Genomic DNA, 24712 nt, shown 5'->3' with positions numbered 1-24712 from the left:
ATAATGCACCATGTCACAAAGCTCGAATCATTTCAAATTGGTTTCTTGAACATGACAATGAGTTCACTGTACTAAAATGGCCCCACAGTCACCAGATCTCAACCCAATAGAGCATCTTTGGGATGTGGTGGAACGGGAGCTTCGTGCCCTGGAAGTGCATCCCTCAAATCTCCATCAACTGCAAGATGCTATCCTATCAATATGGGCCAACATTTCTAAAGAATGCTATCAGCACCTTGTGGAATCAATGCCACGTAGAATTAAGGCAGTTCTGAAGGCAAAAGGGGGTCCAACACCGTATTAGTATGGTGGCACTAATAATTCTTTAGGCGAGTGTATATGAACAGCTGGAAACCTCTGACCTCCAAGTACCTGGCTCTATGAGGGTCTATTCAGACACAAGCCTCGCTCAGCCCCCTCCTGTAGAAGACTCCACGCTGCTTTTCTCATTAACTCCATGACGCCCTCACAGCTGCCATAACCCGGCGACAGCCGACTTCAAATGAATTTACATAACGCCAACGTGAGCACTGCTAGACAATTAACACTGAATCCTCAATATAAAAATCACTCCCAGGGTACAATGTGCGAGTACGTGATACTCCGAGCCTGGCACAGACCCAGAGATATTGTACACAGTTTCACAAAACTCCAGCTGGAGAGGGCACAAAGATCTCCAGGACCCTCAGCCCACTATCCTTGTCCACTGCCCCCTGACCCAGCCTCCAACCCACAGACGAAGTACCGCGACACCTGCTGCACCCTACTCTAGTATTGTCCTCACAAGTGATAGGAAACCTCTTACCTGCACGTCCGTAGACCCCATCTGGCTGCTCTGTATCTGAGCTGTATTCCTTGCAGCCTCTTCTCATGATCTGCTGGAGAAGTGAGTGACTGGCGCCCAGCGCCTGCACCCTACCAAGCTCAGCTATTCACAAGCAAATGTGAGGCAGATGGGCAGCCCCTAGACCCAGCGACAGGGAGAGTGGGGGGATGGGCCCAGACTGAAGTGTGCGACTGGAGGAGAGGACAGAAATCCCCCAGACTAGTGCCAGGGTAAATGCCAGCCTGAGAACTGAGAGGGTTAAAAATCCCATGGTCAGACGTTATACCTCTGTGCAGATCATTATTGCACACCGTAACACCACACGGAGCTAGATTATAAGACATGAATAGATTTTCACCTGCAGATCAGGAGACGGCCGTCTTCAGACCCTCCGAGTTCCAGTTTGATATGTTGCAGATCCACAAAAATATTTAGCCCCATTTAATAAAGCTAATCTGTGTGCCAATCCACCACAGAATCTGTGACATAACACTGCCCCCCCCCAAAAAAAATCTATTAAAATCAATGGGCTGTGCTTAATGGGTGAATTTTCAGCACACAATATGCACAAAATTTTTCTGATATGTGAACATAGCCGAAAAGATTACACAGAAATGTACACAATGAAAACTCCAGCAAATACATTCACTGCTGAGCTGAGACTGTCAGCTCTGCGGACAAGAAACATGACCTTTGTATAATCGAATGTTCTGAAAGTTTCCATTATACTTTTCATTCACATTTTTAAGATCTGTGTGTGCTGTCAATGAAAGGCAACACTGTTATTTGCATAAAAAAGCTGAGAACTCATCCTTACCCAAAAATTGCTCACAGCTGAGGGTTTGTTACATTATTACCATGCTAAACAGATGCTCCAGATGAAGCGCAGGCTCGTGCTATCAGTTTATACCCTGCACTATCTGCTGGGTGACAAAGTATAGCTCAATCCCAGCTACATGGAGCATTGCATGGTGGGTGAAATCAGCTGCCACATTCCTGGTGCTCAGCCACAGAAGCGGACTCTCAACAGGACAGCAATGGTGATGATGATACTGCTGCACAGGTCATTCCTCCCTCCATTCATTCTCCCCTATGGTCACTGATCAGAAGCTGCTGAGCAAATTCCAGGGAAACAGCGGTTACCGGAGAAACTACTTAAATCAACAGCTACAGGCAGATTAGAGGCCTGCGTGGTATGGCGGCACTCTAGCCTGGCGTGTCCTCACATACTATGCACTGCCTATCCACAGCCTCCTCCACATCGCTACTTTTACATCTTACACACTGACCGGTATGGATCAGATGGTGATAAAAGTTCTGATAATCCAGCCTGCGTGCCATGTTACTGGATACTCCATGAGATGCCACACATCAATGTATAATACAAGTCTGTGCGATTACCTGCTTCCAGATGGTTGTTCAGATACAGAGCCATAAGATGACGCTAAATGCAGACCTAAATGTATGGCGCCAGCCCATGCTACATCATATCCCACACTGTGCCAGGGACTGCGCCGACATCTCCAGACTGGACGCCGGCCCAAGTGTGTGTGTGTGTCTTGTCCAGCGTCTTAAGGAGACAGTGCGGAGAGTTAATTATCACTGGACTATTGTTTGCATGTCTGACTAAGGATTTCCGAGCTATAAAGAGGCCAGATCAATGGAGTTCCCAGTTATCACTGGGAGAACGGCTCATTTGCTGTGTAGCATCATACATTCATCTTAACAGGAGGTGGTTTTTCCAGTAAAAATCTGCTCTGGATAACACAGGGGTTCCCAGTCAGGAGACAGCTCTTAATCACCTCAAAATGCCCTTACAGGGTCCCTCCACCTGGTACTACATGGCAGAAGCCTGCAGAGACTATGAGGCAACAATCATGACATTTCGTTTTTCTATGTTCCTCAAGATTTGCATTAAATATGTAATAAATAATTATTACACTGCAGAAAACAGTGACGTACAAAAAACTGTCCAAAGCTGAAGATGACAGCGACATCAGACAACTGAAGAGAATGGCAAAGAACCTCACAGGATGACACTCGACACTAGCCAAATATCCTGCAACAAAGGCTGAATGAAATCACACATTACCAGGCAGTCCCTGCCACATCAGCCTAAGCGGAGGTGCTGGCCTGCAGTTCCAGCTGTGACCAGCAGAGGGATGATGAGTTTGGCTCTCTGGTGCTTAGTTCAGACTAGAGATAAGAAACTTTATTCGTCTCATCCGCAGGGCTTCATCGCTTGTCAGGAGAAGAAACGCCCACCGGCCGCTAGATTGACAGGGCCGGACATTTAGCCTGGCCCTGACTATCTCCTGCTTGCGCTGCCACTCCTATTAAGGCCTCATGCACACGACCGCTGTTTTTCTCACCCAGATTCATTGGGGGACACAGGAACCGTGGGTATAGCTATGTCCTCTAGGAGGTGTTGACACTAGTAAAAGCTGTTAGCTCCTCCCCTGGCAGCTATACCCCCATCAGCCTGGAGAGAGAGCTTCAGTTTTTTCTAGTGTCAATAGGAGGCAAGACCTCAAGATTTTTTTATTTTAGTTAATTTTTTTCTCTTCTTTTAGGTGGGAAACAGTGGCCGCCTCGCCTCCCTGTTCTCCCGGGGGAGCACACCAGCGTTGGTTCGCCACGCTGCCTCCTCCCCCACAAGACAAGGTGGACCAGGGCAGCCTCACTCCCCTGCATCCCGCCAGCAGAAGGGTCACCCGTCCAAGTCCCTCTTCCTGCCACTACGGTGCCAGTAGCTGAAGGGGTGACCCTGCTGGAGAAGAGGAAGGGTGAAGATGGCGGCTGGACAGATAAGTAGATGCCTGCTCCAGGTCGTCGATTTCACCCCTCCCGCCCGCCGCTCAACCTCTCTGGCTGCAAGGGGTTGATCTATAATCCACTCTGGGACACAGACTGAGCCCCCATAAAAGGCAATTTATTAATCAGCAGCAGCAGGACTTAGCGCTGGGGCATAGACAGATCGCATGGGGGCGGAGCCAAGCGCACAGGAGCGCTTACAAGCAACAGGGGCGATTCACAGCTTCGGCTAACGGCGATCCTTATTACATAATGTTCGGGCTGCCTGTTTCTGGCGCTGCGGAAGGGGGGGGGGGCGGCAAATCCAGCATGCGGGGGTTAATAGATGCGCGCATCGCAGCGGCTATCTGGAGGGATGCAGGACCTGAGGGGCGGAGCCTATCTTCCCGCCTCAGCGCTCAACCAGTTCTCTCCGGACTTTCTCTGTCAGCATCTCCTGGTCCTGGTAAGAGCGGTTATTCCTCTCCTCAGGTCACTGTATCCCTCCAGCCTAAGATATCCCTGCTTTTTCACCATGTCTGATCCCTCTGGGGTTCTTCCGCAGCCAATAGCTGTCCACTTTGCCTGCTCTATTTGTCAGGTTAAATTCCCTTGCGTGCAGAATTATTAGGCAAATAAGTATTTTGACCACATCATCCTCTTTATGCATGTTGTCTTACACCAAGCTGTATAGGCTCGAAAGCCTACTACCAATTAAGCATATTAGGTGATGTGCATCTCTGTAATGAGAAGGGGTGTGGTCTAATGACATCAACACCCTATATTAGGTGTGCATAATTATTAGGCAAATTCCTTTCCTTTGGCAAAATGGGTCAAAAGAAGGACTTGACAGGCTCAGAAAAGTCAAAAATAGTGAGATATCTTGCAGAGGGATGCAGCACTCTTAAAATTGCAAAGCTTCTGAAGCGTGATCATCGAACAATCAAGCGTTTCATTCAAAATAGTCAACAGGGTTGCAAGAAGCGTGTGGAAAAACCAAGGCGCAAAATAACTGCCCATGAACTGAGAAAAGTCAAGCGTGCAGCTGCCAAGATGCCACTTGCCACCAGTTTGGCCATATTTCAGAGCTGCAACATTACTGGAGTGCCCAAAAGCACAAGGTGTGCAATACTCAGAGACATGGCCAAGGTAAGAAAGGCTGAAAGACGACCACCACTGAACAAGACACACAAGCTAAAACGTCAAGACTGGGCCAAGAAATATCTCAAGACTGATTTTTCTAAGGTTTTATGGACTGATGAAATGAGAGTGAGTCTTGATGGGCCAGATGAATGGGCCCGTGGCTGGATTGGTAAAGGGCAGAGAGCTCCAGTCCGACTCAGACGCCAGCAAGGTGGAGGTGGAGTACTGGTTTGGGCTGGTATCATCAAAGATGAGCTTGTGGGGCCTTTTCGGGTTGAAGATGGAGTCAAGCTCAACTCCCAGTCCTACTGCCAGTTTCTGGAAGACACCTTCTTCAAGCAGTGGTACAGGAAGAAGTCTGCATCCTTCAAGAAAAACATGATTTTCATGCAGGACAATGCTCCATCACACGCGTCCAAGTACTCCACAGCGTGGCTGGCAAGAAAGGGTATAAAAGAAGAAAATCTAATGACATGGCCTCCTTGTTCACCTGATCTGAACCCCATTGAGAACCTGTGGTCCATCATCAAATGTGAGATTTACAAGGAGGGAAAACAGTACACCTCTCTGAACAGTGTCTGGGAGGCTGTGGTTGCTGCTGCACGCAATGTTGATGGTGAACAGATCAAAACACTGACAGAATCTATGGATGGCAGGCTTTTGAGTGTCCTTGCAAAGAAAGGTGGCTATATTGGTCACTGATTTGTTTTTGTTTTGTTTTTGAATGTCAGAAATGTATATTTGTGAATGTTGAGATGTTATATTGGTTTCACTGGTAAAAATAAATAATTGAAATGGGTATATATTTGTTTTTTGTTAAGTTGCCTAATAATTATGCACAGCAATAGTCACCTGCACACACAGATATCCCCCTAAAATAGCTAAAACTAAAAACAAACTAAAAACTACTTCCAAAAATATTCAGCTTTGATATTAATGAGTTTTTTGGGTTCATTGAGAACATGGTTGTTGTTCAATAATAAAATTAATCCTCAAAAATACAACTTGCCTAATAATTCTGCACTCCCTGTATAGCCGATGGATCCTCCCTTCAGTCCGCTGAAGATCGTCGGATGGAATCCTTGATGAAGTCCCTCTTTGCAGCCACGGGATCAGCCCTTAGGCCCGTTTTCGCCTCTGCGTGGGTGGCGAAGAAAATCTCTGAGTGGGGCAGCCAGCTGGACCAGGACTTAGTATCCGAGGTCCCTGCTCAGGACCTCTGATCCTTGGCACAGCTCATCATTCAGGCAGGGAAGTTCCTCTGTGAGGTGTCCCTGGACGCTGGCACCCTCATTGCGTGCTCTTCGGCGCTTGCAGTCACCTTACGCCGCGAGCTTTGGCTAAAGGTGTGGGCAGCGGACGCGACTTCCAAGCGTACTTTAGTCAGTCTCCCCTTTACTGGCACCCGTCTCTTTGGTTCTCGGCTGGACAAAATTATTTCTGAGGCCACGGGTGGCAAGAGCACCCATCTCCCACAGCCCAGGGCCAAGCGGGCCCTCACGTTAGGTCAGGTTCCTCCCGTGGCAGACCTTTTTGTCGATACGCTAGTTCCTGCCCCGCAGCGAGTTCCTCCACTGGGGGTGGCGGCTTTCCTTCCCAAGATCGACGCAAAAGAACGTCCTTTCGCCCTCCTGGCGTCCCAGACCTCAGGCCGCTCGACCCCCTGCGGCTAAGCAGGCCTCAGCCTGAAGGTGCGCCTCCGCCCAACAGGGTGGGGGGCCGCCTCCTCTTCCAGGACGTCTGGCGGGCCCACGTGTCCGACGCTTTGGCGCTCAAGATTGTATCCACGGGAAACCTGATCGAGTTCCTGTCTCTTCCCCCAGACAGGTTCTTTCAATCCCGTCTTCCACGGGACCCCGAGCAGGCAGCCGCCTTCTCCCAGGCCATTCAGTCCCTCCTGGACCGGGGAGTCATCTCTCCCGTTTCCCCAGCAGAAAGGTTCAAGGGGTTCTATTCTAACCTTTTTGTGGTCCCCAAAAAGGAGGGCTCGGTACGCCCAATCCTGGATCTCAAACTGCTGAACAAGTTCCTCCGGCTCCAGCGGTGTCGGATGGAATCCCTTTGTTCCGTAATTGCTTCTCTGGAGCAGGGGGAAATCCTTTCGGCCATAGATATCCAGGACGCATACCTCCACGTCCCCATCGCACGGAGTCACCAGCGCTTTTTGAGGTTTGCGATAGGAGACTGTCATTACCAGTTTGTCGCCCTCCCGTTCGGGCTGGCAACTGCGCCTTGGGTCTTCACAAAGATTCTGTCCCCTCTTCTCGCCCTGCTCCGTTCCAGAGGCATTTTCCTTATGCCTTATCTGGACGACATCCTCATCAAGGCCTCCTCCCTTGCTCAGGCATCGAACAGCGTACAGATCACTGGCAGCCCTGGCTCGCTTCGGGTGGTTGGTCAACCTGCAGAAGTCATCTCTGACACCCTCCAGGCAATTGATCTTCCTGGGTATGCTACTGGACATGGACGCGGCACGGATTCGCCTTCCCCCGGACAAGCGACTGGCCTTGTACCGTTCCAGGAGACTCCTTCTCGACTGCAGACTTCGGTCCATTCGCCTCTGCATGAGGACGTTAGGGAAGATGACCGCCTATTTCGAGGCGATTCCCTTTGCCCAGTTCCACTCTCGCACGTTCCAGAGGGCGATCCTGTCCTCCTGGGACAAGTCTTCCGAGAGCCTGGACCATCTCATCCGTCTCTCCCCTCAGGTGCGGTCATCCCTTTGTTGGTGGCTGTCGGTTCCGGTTCTGGGAAGGTCCTTCCTTCCGATCTCCTGGGACGACCACCGACGCCAGTGTACTAGGTTGGGGAGGGGTGTTCCCTCCCAGGACATTCCAAGGCACGTGGTCTCGGTCGGAGTCCAAGCTCCCGATCAATGTCCTGGAAATCAGAGCAATTCTGTCCCTCCGGCACTGGACCCACCTCTTGAAGGGTCGCCCAGTCAGAGTCCAGTCGGACAACGCCACGGCTGTGGCGTACATCAACCACCAGGGGGGAACACGCAGTCCCGCGGTGATGCAGGAATCTGCCGAGATCTTACAATGGGCGAAGGCCCATGTACCGGCAATTTCGGCAATTTACATCCCGAGTGTAGAGAACTGGACTGCGGACTTGCTCAGCAGAACCACGATAGATCCGGGCGAGTGGTCCCGGAGGTATTCAAGGCGATCTGTCTCCGTTGGGGTCGCTCCGACGTGGACTTGATGGCCTCAAGGCTCAATCGGAAGCTTCCCACCTTCCTTTCCCGCGCAAGGGATCCGGAAGCTTGCGGCGTGGACGCCCTGATCTCCTCTTGGCAGGGGTTTTTCCTCCTTTATGCGTTTCCCCCCTTCCCCCTCCTACTCAGGGTTCTACAGAAAATCTGGATGGAGGGCATTCCGACGATCCTCATCGCCCCAGACTGGCCCCGTCGCGCGTGGAACGCCGACCTCGTTCTCCTTCTGGGAGACGTTCCTTGGTCACTGCCACTCAGAGACGATCTGCTTCTGCAGGGACCGGTCTTCCATCAGCATTTAAGGTCTCTTCGTTTGATGGCGTGGCCATTGAACCTGCCATTCTAAAGTGAAGGGTTTTTTCGGTGGATGTTATCTGCACTATGATTCAGGCTAGGAAGCCTGCTTCTTCCAGGATCTATTACAGGACCTGGAGGTCCTTCCTGGGTTTCTGTGAAAATCAAAACATTCCTCCTCTTCGTTTTTCTCTCCCCATGTTCCTGTCCTTTCTTTAATCAGGGTTGGACCTTGGTTTGAGCCTTAGCTCTTTGCGCTTTCTATTTTTTTACAGCGCCCTCTGGCCCCCCTCAGACCGGTAAGGACTTTTCTTCAGGGAGTGGCACATACGGTTCCTCCGTACCGTCCTCCGTTACCGCCTTGGGATCTGAATCTAGTCCTCCTAGTGCTCCAGGCTTCCCCCTTTAAGCCTCTACGGGAGATTTCTCTCCGACTCCTGTCCTGGAAGGTGGTTTTCCTTGTGGCTATCACTTCCATCAGACGGGTGTCTGAGTTGGCGGCCCTTTCTTGTAGAGAACCCTTCCTGGTTCTTCATAAGGATAAAGCGGTTCTCTGTCTCCGACTTCCATGTCAATACGGAAATTGTCCTTCCCTCTCTGTGTCCCTCTCCTTCACACCCTAAGGAAAGGGAGTTGCATCACTTGGATGTTGTCAGAGTTCTAAGGATCTATTTAGCATCCTCCGCTCCCTTCCGCCGTACGGACTCCCTTTTTGGCATTCCGGAGGGTCCTAGCAAGGGATTGGCGGTCTCCAAGGTGGCAATCGCACGTTGGATTCGGGCTGCAATTGTGGAGGCTTACCGTGCCCGGGACAGGGTTCCGCCCTTAGGCGTCACGGCTCACTCCACCAGAGCGGTGGGCGCATCTTGGGCTCAGAGGAATGGCGCTTCGGCTGCACAGTTGTGTAAGGCGGCTACTTGGTCCTCCTTACATACTTTCACGAAATTTTACCAGGTGCATACTTATGCATCGGCGGACGCTGCCTTGGGCTGCTTGGTCTTGCAGGCGGCAGTTTCCTAGATGCCTGCAGGGACGCTGTTTCCATGGGGCTGTGGTTTTTCCCTTCCTGTGGACTGCTTGTGGACGTCCCACGGTTCCTGTGTCCCCCAATGAATATGGGCGAGAAAAGGGAGATTTTTGTATAACTTACCAGTAAAATCTCTTTCTCGCTCTTAATTGGGGGACACAGCACCCACCCAGTATTGTTGTTCAACCACAGCTGTGGCTGTTTCTGTTTAGAACCCCGTTGGGTTTTTGGCATGGTTGGTGTTCCATGTTTTTTTCTTTGATTGGCTTGCTTCTCCTACTGCTTGTACACAAACTGAAGCTCTCTCTCCATAGGGGTATAGCTGCCAGGGGAAGAGCTAACAGCTTTTACTAGAGGACTAGAGCTATACCCACGGTTCCTGTGTCCCCCAATGAAGAGCGAGAAAGAGATTTTACTGGTAAGTTATACAAAAATCTCCTTTTTGCGGTCCGCAAAAAACGGAAGCCGTCCGTGTGCCTTCGGCAATTTGCGGAGCGGAACGGGCAGCCCATTGTAGAAATGCCTATTCTTGTCCGCAAAACGGACAAGAATAGGACATGCTATATTTTTATTGCGGGGCCACGGAACGGAGCAAAGGATACGGCCAGCACACGGAGTGCTGTCCGCATCTTTTGCGGCCCCATTGAAGTGAATGGGTCCGCACCCGAGCCGCAAAAACTGTGGCTCGAATGCGGACCCGAACAACTGTCGCGTGCATGAGGCCTAACAGAGAAAGGGCAGAGGCTTTGCTTTTGAGCTGCTATTGCACAGGCAGGAATTGTTAGGGCCGAGCTAAATATCCGCTCCAGTCAATCTATCGGTAGGTGGGCGCTTCTTTCCCTGCAGAGACAGCCCCAGACAGGTGAAGAAGTCCTGCAGATGTGACAAATTAATTCGCACATCTCTATTTCAGACACAACACCCCCAAAAATTTTTTTACTGCAGGAGGATTCATATACAGGGAGATTGTATAGTGACGTCAGGGGGATATAATAAAGACAGGACTGCACTGGAAAAAGAAGCCATGAGTCATAAGATGGAACCCGACCACAACATCTGGAGCCATTTATACAATATAAACGTATCCTGAGAACCGACCTCAGCCTCCAGCACCAGTATCTGCCTGTAATTCTGTGCAGGAAACAAGAAGCTGCCTGTGCTACTGCACGGCAATCCAGCTCTCAGGAGGCCAATATCAGGGCAGTCAAGGTGATAAAGCAAAGCTGTAGTGTAAAGCATGGGGGAGGGACAGAGCAGCAGCAAAAGCCTCTGAGACAGAAGGCAGAGTTCAAACTACACAGTCTACACCCATTATTCTGACCACTTCCTACTTTTGACGTCGGCAGCAGGTAGCTTAAGAAGGAAGTACCGCGTTCTGAGCTGGCTTGGTGGTTATATATGGTGTGTGATAAGCTGTCTGCATGCATATTCCTTGTAATGGGTAAAAGGGGCGATTTATCAGAGTTGCAGGAAAGGATGATTATTGGCTTTTGGGCCTCAGGTGGCGGTATTTCTGACACTGTGCAATGTGAACTGTTCTTGTGCTGCTGGGGTGAAAGTGTATGGTGAGTGGACAAATTGCACCATGAGTGTGGAAACTGCAGAGACCACGTGCCATTGATGTTAGAGGTGAACGTCGGCTGTGAGGGTGGACAGACACACCACAGTGGAGCAACTCTCTCCCAAAATGAACCAGGGGCTACCAGACGTGTGTCTAACACGACAGTTCAGAGAACTCTACTGCATATGGGGCTCCGAAGCAGACAGACGACTGCAAGTCTGATAACCAAGTTGTATCGGCAGAAACGGCTTCAGTTTTTGCAGCAGTATCGGAATTGGACCTCCACTGATTGGCAAAGAGTTGTCTTCTCCGATGAATCCTGCTTTCTGTTTCATGGAATAGATGGACGCTGGCGTGTCAGGAGAGAAACATCAGAGAATAAACTTCCTGCAACCATTTGTGGAAGAACACAAGGGGAAGGTTGTCGTGGCATTCTCTGGGCCCACTCATCCACGTGGAAGGCACTCTCCACCGATTTGTGTATGAATCCATCCTTGCAGATCACATACACCCATAAATGCTGATTGTCTTCCCTGGGGCGAATGGGATGCTCCAGCAAGACAATGCAACACACCACACGGCTAGAAATGTCCAACACTGGTTGGAAGAGCATGACCAAGTCTTCTAAGTACTACCCTGGCCCCCTAATTCCCCAGACTTGAACCCAACAGAGCATCAGTGGGACCACCTCCATGGTCGTGTTCCCTCTATGGATCCTCCCCCACGCCGCCTCCTGGATCTGTGGGATACACTGCTGTCAGCTCCAGATACCTGTGACAGTCTAATAAGACCTTACTGAGTGACCCTCAGGTCATCTAGCTGCTGTCCGTGCTGCACATGGCAGGTACTCTGGATATTAGATGCTACTCAGTATAATGTGACTTGAGTGTGTAGCTAAACTCAAATAGAGAATGCATTTAATATGGCTTCTATGTATTTGTGACATGCGACTTATTCACTGACCTTGTCAAAGAATTGATAGAGTCTGACCGTCTTCTCCAACCTGCTTCTGCACTCCTCAAGTCTCCTGGAGAAGTCGCCCACCTTCTCCTGACACTTCTGCAACCTGATCATGTACTTCTGAATGTCAGGTGAGGGGAGGTTCTGCCACCGGTCCACCGTCTGGAGCAGCTCCTGACCACGTTTGCAGTACTCCTGAAAACAGGAACCAAATGTCAGCGGTCCGGGTCTCCAGCTCCTAAGGAGGAGGAGAGATGTCTACAGTCACCACTTACACATGCCACACCATCAAATTCACGGAAATGTCCTTGTGTCTGAAGAAGAACCTCCAGAGAATCTTCTAGGACACTGCACTCCTCAAGTACCCGCTCGCCGACATTCTCTATCCACCCGCTCACCTAAACGAAAGGAAAAGATGCCAAACAACAATGGTCAAACAATAAGCTGCACACAAAAGTGTCCACATACAGCGACATGCCTGTAATCTGGCATCTGATAATCCAAGACAGAACTGCAATGTAATAGCAGTGGATTATGTGACATTTTATTTGGGGATTCCAGAAACTTTCCTCACAAGGAAGTTCTCAGTTTTTTTCTACAATCTTCTGATAATCTGGAGTATGCAATAGGCCTCATGCACGGAACCCCGTTTTGTGGACCGTAAAAAAAATACTGTCGTGTGCATGAGGCCATAATCTGTAGAATTAACCCTTAGACTACCAGCGCAGTACATATATGGCGCTGGTGCGATGTGTAAACATGACGCCCGCTCGCACGTGCAGCGGGCGTCATGGCCGGCAGATCTCTGCTGTTTCATACAGCAGAAACCTGTGGCTAATTACCGTGACCGGCAATAATGCTGATTGCGGTAATTAAATGCTTTAGATGCCGTGATCAAGTGATATCACGGCACCTAAATGTGCAAAAACGTGTGTCCAATCCGGGCATAGGTACCGTGTTTCCCCGAAAATAAGACCTAGCCTTATTTTGCAGGGTTTTGGGAATAGGGCTTAAATATAAGCCCTACTCCAAAAATAAGCCCTAGATAAATTTTATATTTATGGATTTAGCAGCTCAGGAGCGCTCACTAATGGCTCCTGAGCTGACTGGGCAGGCGATCAGGACATCGGCGCTTTCCCAGCTGATCGGAGGCGGGCAGGAGTTACAGTACAGCAGCGCACGCTACCAAAACGTAGCCTTCAGTGAAGCCGCTAGCCCGCGCATACATCGCGGCTGGTGGCTTCACTAAATGCAAAATTATGCCGGCAGCCGCACTTCCATCTACGGTACCAAACAGGTACATCGCTGGGCAGGCTGGACGGCTTCTCTACCCTGTACTGCCGCCAGCCCACACGTTCTAACTTACCCCTACCGTCGCTGAATGAGGCAGCAGGAGGATGTCCTCCTCTCTGCTGCCTGGAGCTGGAGGTGCTGATTGGTGGTGAACGCGTCCTGCTCCCTCCCCCGCCTCCACCAATCAGCACCCTGTCATCTCTTGCGCCGGATCTCCCTGGTAACGTACCGTACACATTGCTGCCTAGGGGCAGTGTACGTACGGTACCAGAAAGAAGTGTGGCATTGCCTGCCAGAGTACTGTACCTGTATCATACCGTAGTACTGTGCCACCCACTGTGATTATACTGTATTGGAATAAATCTCGATTTTTTTGTCCAAGCATTAATGTGTGATTGTTGTTCATGGACCCAAAATAAGCCCTACCCCGATAATAAGCCCTAACCCTTTTTTCGGAGAAAAAAAAAATATAAGACCCTGTCATATTTTCGGAGAAACACGGTAGTTGCGCTGAATACTGGTAGCTTTACTGAATAAGCTAACAGTATTCAAACTGCAATTCTTATTTTGGCTACCAGATGGCAGGCCAGCATAAGAAATGAGCAAAATAAGCTAATAAATTCCTGCTAAACCCAAAAAAAAAAGAAAAAATGTAAAAAAGGTCATATATGAGGCACATAATGATCACAAAAAATGTAAAAACAAAATTTTTTAAATTTATATATTTTTTTATTTTTTATATAGGTTTAAATCACCCCCTGCCCTTTCCGTATAATTAAATAAATACCTAAATAACAATAAATATAAACATCATGGGTATCACGCGCCTGAAAATGCCCATACTATTAAAATAGAAAAAATAAAGTCCAATACGGTGAAAAGCGTAACGGAAAAAAGGTTAAAAATGGCCGATTAGCCATTTTTTTTATTGCTTCTCTTACCCCAAAAAAATGTAATAAAATGTGATAAAAAAGTCACGCATACTCCAAAATGGTATCAATTAAAAGTACAGATTGTTCCACAAAAAAATAGCCCCTAAACAGCTCAATAGACATAAGTATAAAAAAGTTATGGGGGGCAGAATATGGTGATATAAAAAAATATAATTCTGGTATCCAAAGGGTTAAAGGACTTTTACTGTACTAACAAGACATTCACTTAAGGTCCCTTTACAGAGGACAGAGCAGCATGCTGTCTTGAAGGAAGCGTTCCTTCCAGACAATCTGCTGGTCGTGCGGGAGGACACAAATCGGATTACCAATGAACAAGCGTTTCGCTCATTCATCGGGTCATCGGCGGTACATTTACACCGCTAGAAAATCACTTATGAGCGTTCCTATGAACGTTTGTTAGCGATTATCTTTAAGATTCCCAGCCAATGTAAAGGGCCTTTAAAGATACAGCGGCTGTAAATAATCCGAACACTATAGGTCAGGAGAAGGCTCCCCAAGAACAATTGAAATCTAACATGTCTGACCCTTTATTACTCTAACATAACGCGAGTTCATGTATCTACACCCACCGGGTTATCCACATCCCTACCTCGTGAAACCGCTCTTCAAATGCTTCAAAGCCAATGACTAACTCCATCTCCTGTATGCGTTGGTTAGACAGCCGCACCAGACTGTGCACGCCTTCATCCACCCGGTTATACAGCTCTGCCGCCATGTCCACTGTTTCCCTAAAAGACACGCCACCTTACAACACATGTAATACACACATATCAAACACACTGATGGAAGCTGCCATGTCTGCAAAGATCACTGCAGTCATCATATTCCAATGTCAGAACTACATAGAGGCAGCTCATCACTTGATCTGTCGTAGGTCACTTTTGAGAGAAGTTCTCCAGCAGCTATGGCACTGTACTACATAATATGCACTGCGGGTCAGCGAGGCAGACCTTTATGAAAAACATGAGGGTGTCAATGGTGGGGAAGGGATGTCTCGTTTACACTTCAGGAAGAGGTTCTGCAGCAGCTGCAGTGTGTGTTTTTAGATGACGAAACACATTAGGAGCCACTTTTGTAGTGACCTGTATGTGGCATACAGGGGCGTAGCTAAAAGCTCATGGGCCCTGATGCAAGAGTTCAGCTTGGGCCCCCGTCCCTCAGTGGTTGTTGGCAAGGGGCCGGGGAGCACATAGCCTTCCTGCTGCCTGAAGAAAACATTTAAAGGGCACCCCCTCATGCCAAATTCTTAACCTAACCCCTTCCCTCCAGCCGAGGTGTAAATTGACAGTATGCACTTTCTATAATACCGGTGTCTTCTTGTGCAGCACAAGGGTCTTTGGGCCCCCTCAGGCTCCTGGGCCCGGTAGCGACTGCTACCTCCCCACCCCCTAAAGCTACGCCCCTGGTGGCATACACTGGCTCTATAGAAATGAGCGGTACATGTTTGTTCACACTACATGTGGCTGACATACAGAGACTAATACTCTTTCCCCAGTGATTTCCCTGTTTAGGGGTCTCTCGGATGCTGGGAAAAGCGTCCCGGACGCCCCCCTGTCCCTTGCAGGATGCAGTCACACCGCTCTGCTGGCCCCTAAGGTGATGTGAAGAGGATCTGGTGCCAGATGATGGAGTGATGAGCGGGAAAAACATTTAACAACTCCAACAGCTTCAATCGAATTCCAGACACGGCACAGTGATCCAAAGTGGCTGGAAAAACTGTGGCGCAGGCCAGGACCTTACTGGTAGATAACCCTGGCTTCCTCCAACAAACACCCCCATTATCTGCAGCGGCTACTGGTCCCATTGTAGCGTTAACACTTCCATGGCCAGATACCATCTTACATGTGTCGTCCAGTTTTATGTAAATAAAGTCTCAAACTATGAAAAGTTCTACAACTTTATAATATATTTTGCATTTCTATTCCTTATTCATTTCTAAGATCTCTGCTTGCTGTCAGTGAATGGGAAATTTTTTGTTTATATCCAGAAGTTGAAATCATCAGTTGAGGTCATTAATCCTGACCTCATACTTCTCACAGCTGAGGATTTGTTTCTTTTGTATCCGGTCTAGACCATGCTTTCCAACCTAAACCTATCAGCTGCACAAATCTCTCTCCTGCAAGATATTTTGCTACAATGTATCAGTGCAGTTAAAATGTATCAGTCTGGTCTCCAGGGTGCTCAGCTAAGGCTACTTTCACACTTGCGGCAGGACGGATCCGGCAGGCTGTTCACCATGTCGGATCCATCCTTCCGCTATTTCGCCGTGCCGCCGCTCTGTCCCCATTGACTATAATGGGGACGGGGGCGGAGCTCCGGCACAGCACGGCGGTGCACGGCGAAAGCCGCCGGACTAAAAAGTCGGACATGCATTATAGTCAATGGGGACAGAGCGGCAGCACGGCGAAATAGCGGAAGGACGGATCCGACATGGTGAACAGCTTGTCGGATCCGTCCTGCCGCAAGTGTGAAAGTACCCTAACAGAGGATTGTAAAGACTGGATACTATTGTAGCAAACCCTCAGCTGCACTGGGTATTAGTTCTGTATGGGTTTCTAGCTTCTGTATAAAAACAAGGTCCGACAGCAAGCAGAGATCTTGGAAATGATAAACAACAAAAACCTATCAAAAGATTCTAGAATTTCCTTATTAAAGGGGTTCTGCAGTTTGTTTAAACTGATGATCTATCCTCTGGATAGATCATCAGCATCTGATCAGCGGGGGTCCGACACCCGGGACCCCTGCGGATCCGCTGTTTGAGAAGGCAGTGGCGCTGGCAGTAGTGCCGCGGCCTTCTCGCTTTTTACCGCAGGCCCAGTGACATCACTACTAGTATCAATGTCCTGGGCGGGGCTAAGCTCTGTTCACTTGAATAGTCGTGAGGTCACTGGGCCTGCGGTAAAAAGCGAGAAGGCCGCGACGCTACTGCCAGCGCCACTGCCTTCTCAAACAGCTGATCCGCAGGGGTCCCGGGTGTCGGACCCCCGCTGATCAGATGCTGATGATCTATCCAGAGGATAGATCATCAGTTTAAACAAACTGCAGAACCCCTTTAAGTTTTATTTACATGAAGCCAGGTATTGATATGAGCTCCTCACAGAGGGAAGGATTCTCCTCCAGTTTAGTCATCAGCCCAGTAATCTCATGTTCCTAATTCATGTTACATACATTGCTCCAAAACTGCAGCAGGACTTCAGTACAATCCCATCATGGGTCACGGTACCTGTAATTATCTGTGAGAGTTACACACGACTCCTCCTTCCTCAGTCTGGCCAGCACAGCGCCCCCTTCTGTCTGCAGAGTCACTAGTCTTGCATCTTCCAGCACAGCCGTCATCAACTGGCCAAAACGTGTCAGCTGCAGACTGGCCTCCTTCCAGAGAGAAGACACAGCATGTTACATGAGAGGCACTAGACAGTCTCTGGTCACACGCTGTGATAAATCTGGCAGTACGGACAAGTGTAATGTTCCAATACGTGAGAGGAAAACAAAAACACCAACAGGACGGCAAAAATCCGACCCACTACAACTATCCAAAGCAGCGGTATAAATCTGATAGATTACTACAATGTACAGTATCAGTGCAGGAAGAATTCTGGAGTCCTGGCTGTTTAGTTAGCATTGTTTAGACCTGGGATGCTCAACCTGCGGCCCTCCAGCTATGGTAAAACTACAACTCCCATCATGCCCTGCTGTAGGCTGTCCGGGCATGCTGGGAGTTGTAGTTTTGCAACAGCTAGAGGGCCACAGGTTGGGCATCCCTGGTTTAGACTGAATACACCGTTGCAAACCCTCTGCTTTCATATGTGATTGGATGATCCAATTCACTGGCTGTATAGTTTTGTAAAATACAATATTAATATGGGGCTTAAACATGACAAAAGCCGTCCGTACACATCAGATTTCTTCTGGAAATGTTCTGATGAGGACAGTTCGACAATCAGATTGGGTTGATTTCTAAAAGCAAAGATACTATACGTTTCAGGCAAACACCTGATATAGGGATGAGCAATCACATTCTGCACAGAAATAAACAGCAGGCTAATGGGGCGGGGGGGTGATCATGAGTACGAGGATGCAGGGTTCAGCCTTGTGGATTCCTCACCCCAGCCGTGTTGGGCAGAGCGGTGACCTGCATGTTCTGGATGGCGTTGTGCAGGAAGATGCAGGCATCCCGGCAGCTGTCTTGCAAGTTCTCCAACTTCTACAGGAAAGAAAAAATAATAATCTGAATATTGAAAAAGAATCTGCAACGGGCAGCTTGTCACTCACTACACAATGGACGCACCTGAGAGTGAGCACGTTCTGCCTGTGTACACTGCCAGACTGAGCAGGCAATTATCAGGAAGGGACCGTTTCTTCCCAATAATTGCCTGCTCACCAGTGGAGATAAAGAGCTTAGGGCCTATTATTGGGAAGGACTGTTTGTATTAATGTTCGTTCATGATAATCGGCCCAACAATTTTGCGGTGTAAAGTCATGCAAGGATCACAGTGGCACAGTATAGTCACCCCAAAGTCCACAGTGGTTACTCACCGTGCGGAATGATAGCCAGTCCTGGTGACAATATAGGAATGTTCCATTAAACGTAGGGGGGAGCTGCGAAGCCTCTATGTGTTTGTGCAAAGACTTCACTGACGTGAGAACATCAAACTGTAGAAACATATGCAGATAGAAATGACATAACCAAGGAAAATGTTCTGAAACTTTCGAATATATCTGGTGCTTCAAATCTTCACAATCTCTGCTTGCTGTCAGTGAATGGAAGAATTATGGTTTGTATCTAGATAGAGGAAGAAAACCTGTACAGAACAAATACTCTGTACACACAGATGAAGGTTTGTTACAATTGTATCCAGTGTAGACAATCCTCTATGATCTGATCACATAAGCAGCACAAATCCCTCTCCTGTCCTGATACTTTGCTACTATGTATCAGGGGATGTAAAATGTATAAGGCTGGAAAACTCACAGATGATTATTTGAGCTCTGTGTGATAGATATATATCTCAATCACATACAGAATATCAATAAATCACTTTATAATCAGCACAATCCCCTTTTTTTTGCGTACACTGTGCCTTTAAGCGAAGGGCTGCAGTCAGGGTGCAGGAAATAGGCGATTCTATAAATCATTTCTGCCGCTGGTTTAACTCTTCAGGGGTCGGGGGTCATCGGCCATCATTGTTCTCTCTTATTTTGCCCTAATGAGCCAAGAGCAGGATCTGTGTATGAAAGCCTCTGAATTAGCTAGGGTGGGAGCTGACGCCTGTCAGGGGCTCTTCATTCTGCTTTTGTGTAAGGTGGACACAAGGAAGAGGTCAGGCTGAAAGCTATGCTAATCTTAACCCCCGGGGCGGCCCCAGGAGACACGGGCTGGTATATGCAGCACACTTCACAGGGGGCTTCCATATGCTTTGTCACAATTAGTCAGACATTACTGACGGGTCAGATTGGATTTCAGAACAATTAGGGAAACCCTTAAATAAAGGATTGTGGGGAGAGTCATACCCTTGTAGTCATGCAAGACGTTCTGACTAGCATATATACACTCACACAGGACAGTCATAGTTTTAACGTAATCTGTCAATCAAGGACCCGGAAATCCAAAAACTTCAGGAAACTTTGCCTGCAAATTTGCTATGACCCAAACCCCATTTTTTCTATTCCTAGAAGCTGCATCTGTGCAGTCATCTGATAATGATGGAGGGTCAGTTACTGGGATCACCAGTATTCTATACCCCCCAATAAATATCACTATATAGTAGTAAAGATCTACAGTACGTACAACAGAATCTGTGCCCCTCTATCCAGACAACCTGCACCATCTTGCAATTTGTACAGAAGACTACAACATGCAACTTGGATCACGTGGGGCTCTGCAGTGACCCTCATTACCTGCACTCCTTGTGGTCTCTCCACGGACAGGACAAGATCTTTCTCTGTCAGAAGTAATACTCCATGGATACAATGAGGAATAGTGCTCTGGAACAGAGTAATGCAACATGTATTACTACAGCTCTAATACATCAATCCAAACACAGGTTATAACCCTCATTATGCTGACAGACAACTTCTATATAATTACTACATCTGGAAGAGATCAGTCCGGGTGTAATCTCAGCTATATTATCATCACCAGACATGACTAAATTACACACAGAGAGCTGCAGATTGGAGACCACCGCTGGCAAAGAAGTTGGAGTTATTACACCAGTCAGCAGTTATCTTTCCGTGTAATGAGTTGTACGTTCCTTGTGACTGCAGATGGAGAGCACAATGCGATGAGTGACAGGTAGAGCTCTGGGCATCTGTCACATCGATCGTACACAGGGCTCCTGCAGACCAGTGCATCGTCCTGCACGCTCCAGAATGGCTCCGCAATGCAATTATGCAATGACCATAAGTGCCTCTTCCTATACCTATAGTTTTTGCAATCAAAGTGGACAAATCTTTAAATCTGCGACATTACATGTAATGTAATTGGTGCTAAGAGGGTGCAAAGTGCCAGCAAATGCCTCTAAGAAGCCCATAATCTGCAGGAATGTGTTCAGTGTATTCTATATAAAAGGTACGGCTACAAATCGGGGTACAGCTACACTGCGACATGTGTTGCAGCAATGTTGCACAACATTTTTTGTAATGACAGGAATGGTGTTGCACTTCAACATGCTGCGACCTTCGCACAAACATCCAACTTGGATGGATTTTGTGCGACTGACGCATCACAGTCACATCACCATTGACCATCATTACAAATAACGTTGCGTGACAAATGTAGTCGTGTAGCTGAGCCCTAAAAGTGGGGCAGATTTTAAGGCAGCAATCTGAGGCCGATTGCTATAGGAAATTGCTCCACTTCTTGCACTAATTCTGATGAATCCTGGATGGATGGAACAAATACCTGGACTATATGAATGGCTTTAAATAAGGCGGGTACTGGAGAGCACCTCCGAGTGTCCACCAGCAGAGTCAGGCCCAAAGCTCTGCAGTCTCTCCTGGGAGAAGAAAGGAGAATTAGTGACACGGTGCAGATGATATCACAGCCATGAAACCAGAAAATATACTGGAAGCACAAATCGCCAAGTGCTCGGCCATGGATAGGTGCAATACTGTAAAGTCAAATAGTTTATGTAAGCATCATTGTATAAGCTAGAACTTCTGCAGCTTCTCTCCTCATTTTCAATATCTCTGTTTGATATCAGTGGCTGAAATCCCCAGAAGAACTTATACATTTCATAGCTGAGGATTTGCTACAATCGAGCTCAGCCTGTTTAGGATTGCCTAGACTGCATACAATTGTAGCAAATTATCAGCTGTGAGAAATAGTACATCTGTATGGGTCGGTTTCCATTTACTGGCAGCAAACAGAGATCTTGAATTGGTGAGGAAATTAAAGAAAAACATTGGCAGTAATGTGCACCAGAGAACTGCATGAACTACAGTCAGGTCCATAAATATTGGGACATCTTGTGGTGAACCCTCTGTATTCACTCTGGTGAAGTCTTCTCCTGATTGTTGACTTTGACACACATACACCTACCTCCTGGAGAGTGTTCTTGATCTGGTCAACTGTTGTAACAAGTTGGAGGCACATATGCAAACTGTTTTAATTCCTGCACCGTTCACCTGATTTGGATGTAAATACCCTCAAATTAAGGCTACTTTCACACTTGCGTTCGGGGTTACACTTGTGAGCTCCGTTTGAAAGCTCTCACAAGCGGCCCCGAACGCATCCGTCCAGCCCCAATGCATTCTGAGTGGATGCGGATCCGCTCAGAATGCCTCAGTCTGGCTCCGCTTGGCCTCCGTTCCGCTCAGCAGGCGGACACCCGAACGCAGCTTGCAACGTTCGGGTGTCCGCCTGGCCGTGCGGAGCTAAGCGGATCCGTCCTGACTTACAATGTAAGTCAATGGGGACGGATCCGTTTGAAGTTGACACAATATGGTGCAATTTTCAAACGGATCCATCCCCTGTTGACTTTCAATGCAAAGTCTGGACGGATCCGTCTGACTAACTTTCACACTTATATTTTTTTGTGAAATATAATGCAGATGGATCCGTTCTGAACAGATCCCATTGTTTGCATTATAGGAGCGGATCCGTCTGTGCAGACACCAGACGGATCCGCTCCGAACGCAAGTGTGAAAGTAGCCTAAGGCTGACAGTCTGCAGTTAAAGCACATCTAGTTTGTTTTATTTCAAATCCATTGTGGTGGTGTATAGAGCCAAAAATGTTGCAATTGTGTCCATGTCCCAATATTTATGGACCTGACTGTATATATGAAACCCAATAGTCTGTGCACCAGATTCCCACAGGGTGCACAGATATAGAGGGGTGCCGTGAGCGTGCATTATATAAAATGAGAGAGAAAGGGGGACTTGCTCGTACCGTACAACGCTGTAGAAGTACAACAAGAGGCGCCCCAGTTCAGCGGCGTTGCAGTGCGGGTTTAACCAGCAGGTGTCACGAGTGTTGATTATCACCAGAGCGCGTCCACTCCTGTCCCGTGTTCCTAAAAAGACATAGATCTGGTTTTGTTGCAGGTAACAATGAAACGTCCCTGCAGCTGTGATACATCTGAATTAATAGCTTTCTACAGTTAGTATAAAGTGTCAGCTCACCAGGCAGATAGATGACGCCGCTCGTCAGAACCTCCACATTAACATCCCTGACCTGCCAGGGACGGCTCTGACTTTTCCTGCAGACACTTGGGGAGCTCAAGCCATGAGGCCTTAATGGCGAGGGATCTCTCTCCAGGCATATTTCTGGGGTCCTCTCCTGACCATTGGTCTGTCCTGTAAAACCAAAGAATTCAAGATTTTTATGTTCCTGGAAGATGACTGCTAAAAAACAAAAACAAAACATCACTGTATATAATAATTTCTTTATCACTTTATGTATTAATACAGTGATGGAGGGGATCAATATATACAGTGATGGAGGGGATCAATATATACAGTGATGGAGGGGATCAATATATACAGTGATGAGGGGATCAATATATACAGTGATGAGGGGATCAATATATACAGTGATGGAGGGGATCAATATATACAGTGATGTGGGGATGAATATATACAGTGATGGAGGGGATCAATATATACAGTGATGAGGGGATCAATATATACAGTGATGGAGGGGATCAATATATACAGTGATGGAGGGGATGAATATATACAGTGATGGAGGGGATGAATATATACAGTGATGGAGGGGATGAATATATACAGTGATGGAGGGGATGAATATATACAGTGATGGAGGGGATGAATATATACAGTGATGGAGGGGATGAATATATACAGTGATGGAGGGGATGAATATATACAGTGATGGAGGGGATCAATATATACAATGATGGAGGGGATCAATATATACAATGATGGAGGGGATCAATATATATAGTGATGGAGGGGATCAATATATACAGTGATGGAGGGGATCAATATATACAGTGATGGAGGGGATCAATATATACAGTGATGGAGGGGATCAATATATACAGTGATGGAGGGGATCAATATATACAGTGATGGAGGGGATCAATATATACAGTGATGGAGGGGATCAATATATACAGTGATGGAGGGGATCAATATATACAGTGATGGAGGGGTTATTATATACAGTGATGGAGGGGTTATTATATATAGTGATGGAAGTGAAGAATATATACGGTGATTAAGGAATATATACAGTGTGAGGGATTATCAAATACAGCACTGAGGGACTGTTATATACAGTGATCGAGTAATTGAGCAATTATCATACACAGTGATTGGCAATTCCGGAATTTGCAGACAGCCGCTCAACCCGTGTTAAAACAACCGCTCTGCAAAAAAGTGTTGTGTTCTCCGTGTATGCCAGTACAGAGCACAATGATGCAACTCTGATGGTAGGCAGCACTGCAAATGTATAACACACACGGGCTAAAGTTACCTCACACTATGTCCCTCTTATATGTTTTACCAAAGCAATGGCCTTTTCAGAAGACTGGGACACACTCCCCTGAAGGCACCAATGCTTTGTAAAACACGTCAGGACCATACAGCGTGCACGGAGACTGGGAACACTGGGACAGCAAGAGATTGAGATGCTGTGATAGACGAACACTGCAACAGTAGGTGTGGACAAGCCCTTTAAATATCTGATACGTAAATCGAAAGAAGAAAATTAAGGAAAGACTACTGCAGTCCGAGCCACAATATATGCAGCCGGCGCGCTCAAAGACCATTTTGTTCAGAGAAGGTCGAGCACTCACATATTTGTGCTCATAAAACAATGAATCATTCGCCACAAAACGACTCAACCTCAACAGTGAAGAATGCAAAATGAAAATAAAAACTGAACGTAATGTTAAATGGTCAGCCCATGAATCATCTCATACCAGAAGGCTGTTTTATAGTAATTTACACTGTTTCTAAAATGAAAAATACTTTAAAGGGGTTTTCCCATTTCATACAATGGGGGCATATCACTAGGAGGTTAGACTCCCACCTACACTGAGAACGGAGGTCCGAAAGTTGTGGAGGGCGCACTGCACATGTGCAGCTGCCATCTACTCATTTCCACGGAAAACAGATGAGCACTGGCTTGGCTATTATGTAGGAAAATGAACACCAGGTGGTGTCATTTTGTGTAAG

The 24712-nt window shown here is 47.6% G+C and overlaps 1 protein-coding gene across 2 annotated transcripts in view; it reads right to left on the bottom strand.

The window, feature by feature from the left end:
• LOC120980482 (rho guanine nucleotide exchange factor 40-like) overlaps positions 1-24712 on the bottom strand; it is an 82833-nt gene that overhangs the window by 19028 nt on the left and 39093 nt on the right. For both annotated transcript variants that reach the window (XM_040409620.1, XM_040409621.1), the window contains exons 4-13: positions 22691-22864; positions 22458-22581; positions 20969-21062; positions 19963-20049; positions 18601-18717; positions 18170-18268; positions 17288-17436; positions 14654-14792; positions 12094-12216; positions 11822-12013 (exon numbers count right to left, since the gene is read on the bottom strand). In XM_040409620.1, coding sequence (XP_040265554.1) covers positions 11822-12013; positions 12094-12216; positions 14654-14792; positions 17288-17436; positions 18170-18268; positions 18601-18717; positions 19963-20049; positions 20969-21062; positions 22458-22581; positions 22691-22864 — 1298 coding nt within the window. The remainder of the gene's footprint in view (positions 1-11821; positions 12014-12093; positions 12217-14653; positions 14793-17287; positions 17437-18169; positions 18269-18600; positions 18718-19962; positions 20050-20968; positions 21063-22457; positions 22582-22690; positions 22865-24712) is intronic.

The sequence above is a fragment of the Bufo bufo genome, chromosome 10 (assembly GCF_905171765.1).
Source record: "Bufo bufo chromosome 10, aBufBuf1.1, whole genome shotgun sequence".
Classification (NCBI taxonomy): Eukaryota; Metazoa; Chordata; class Amphibia; order Anura; family Bufonidae; genus Bufo; species Bufo bufo.
The sequence above is the reverse complement of the archived record's forward strand: the minus strand, read 5'-3'. Positions and strand labels throughout refer to the sequence as shown.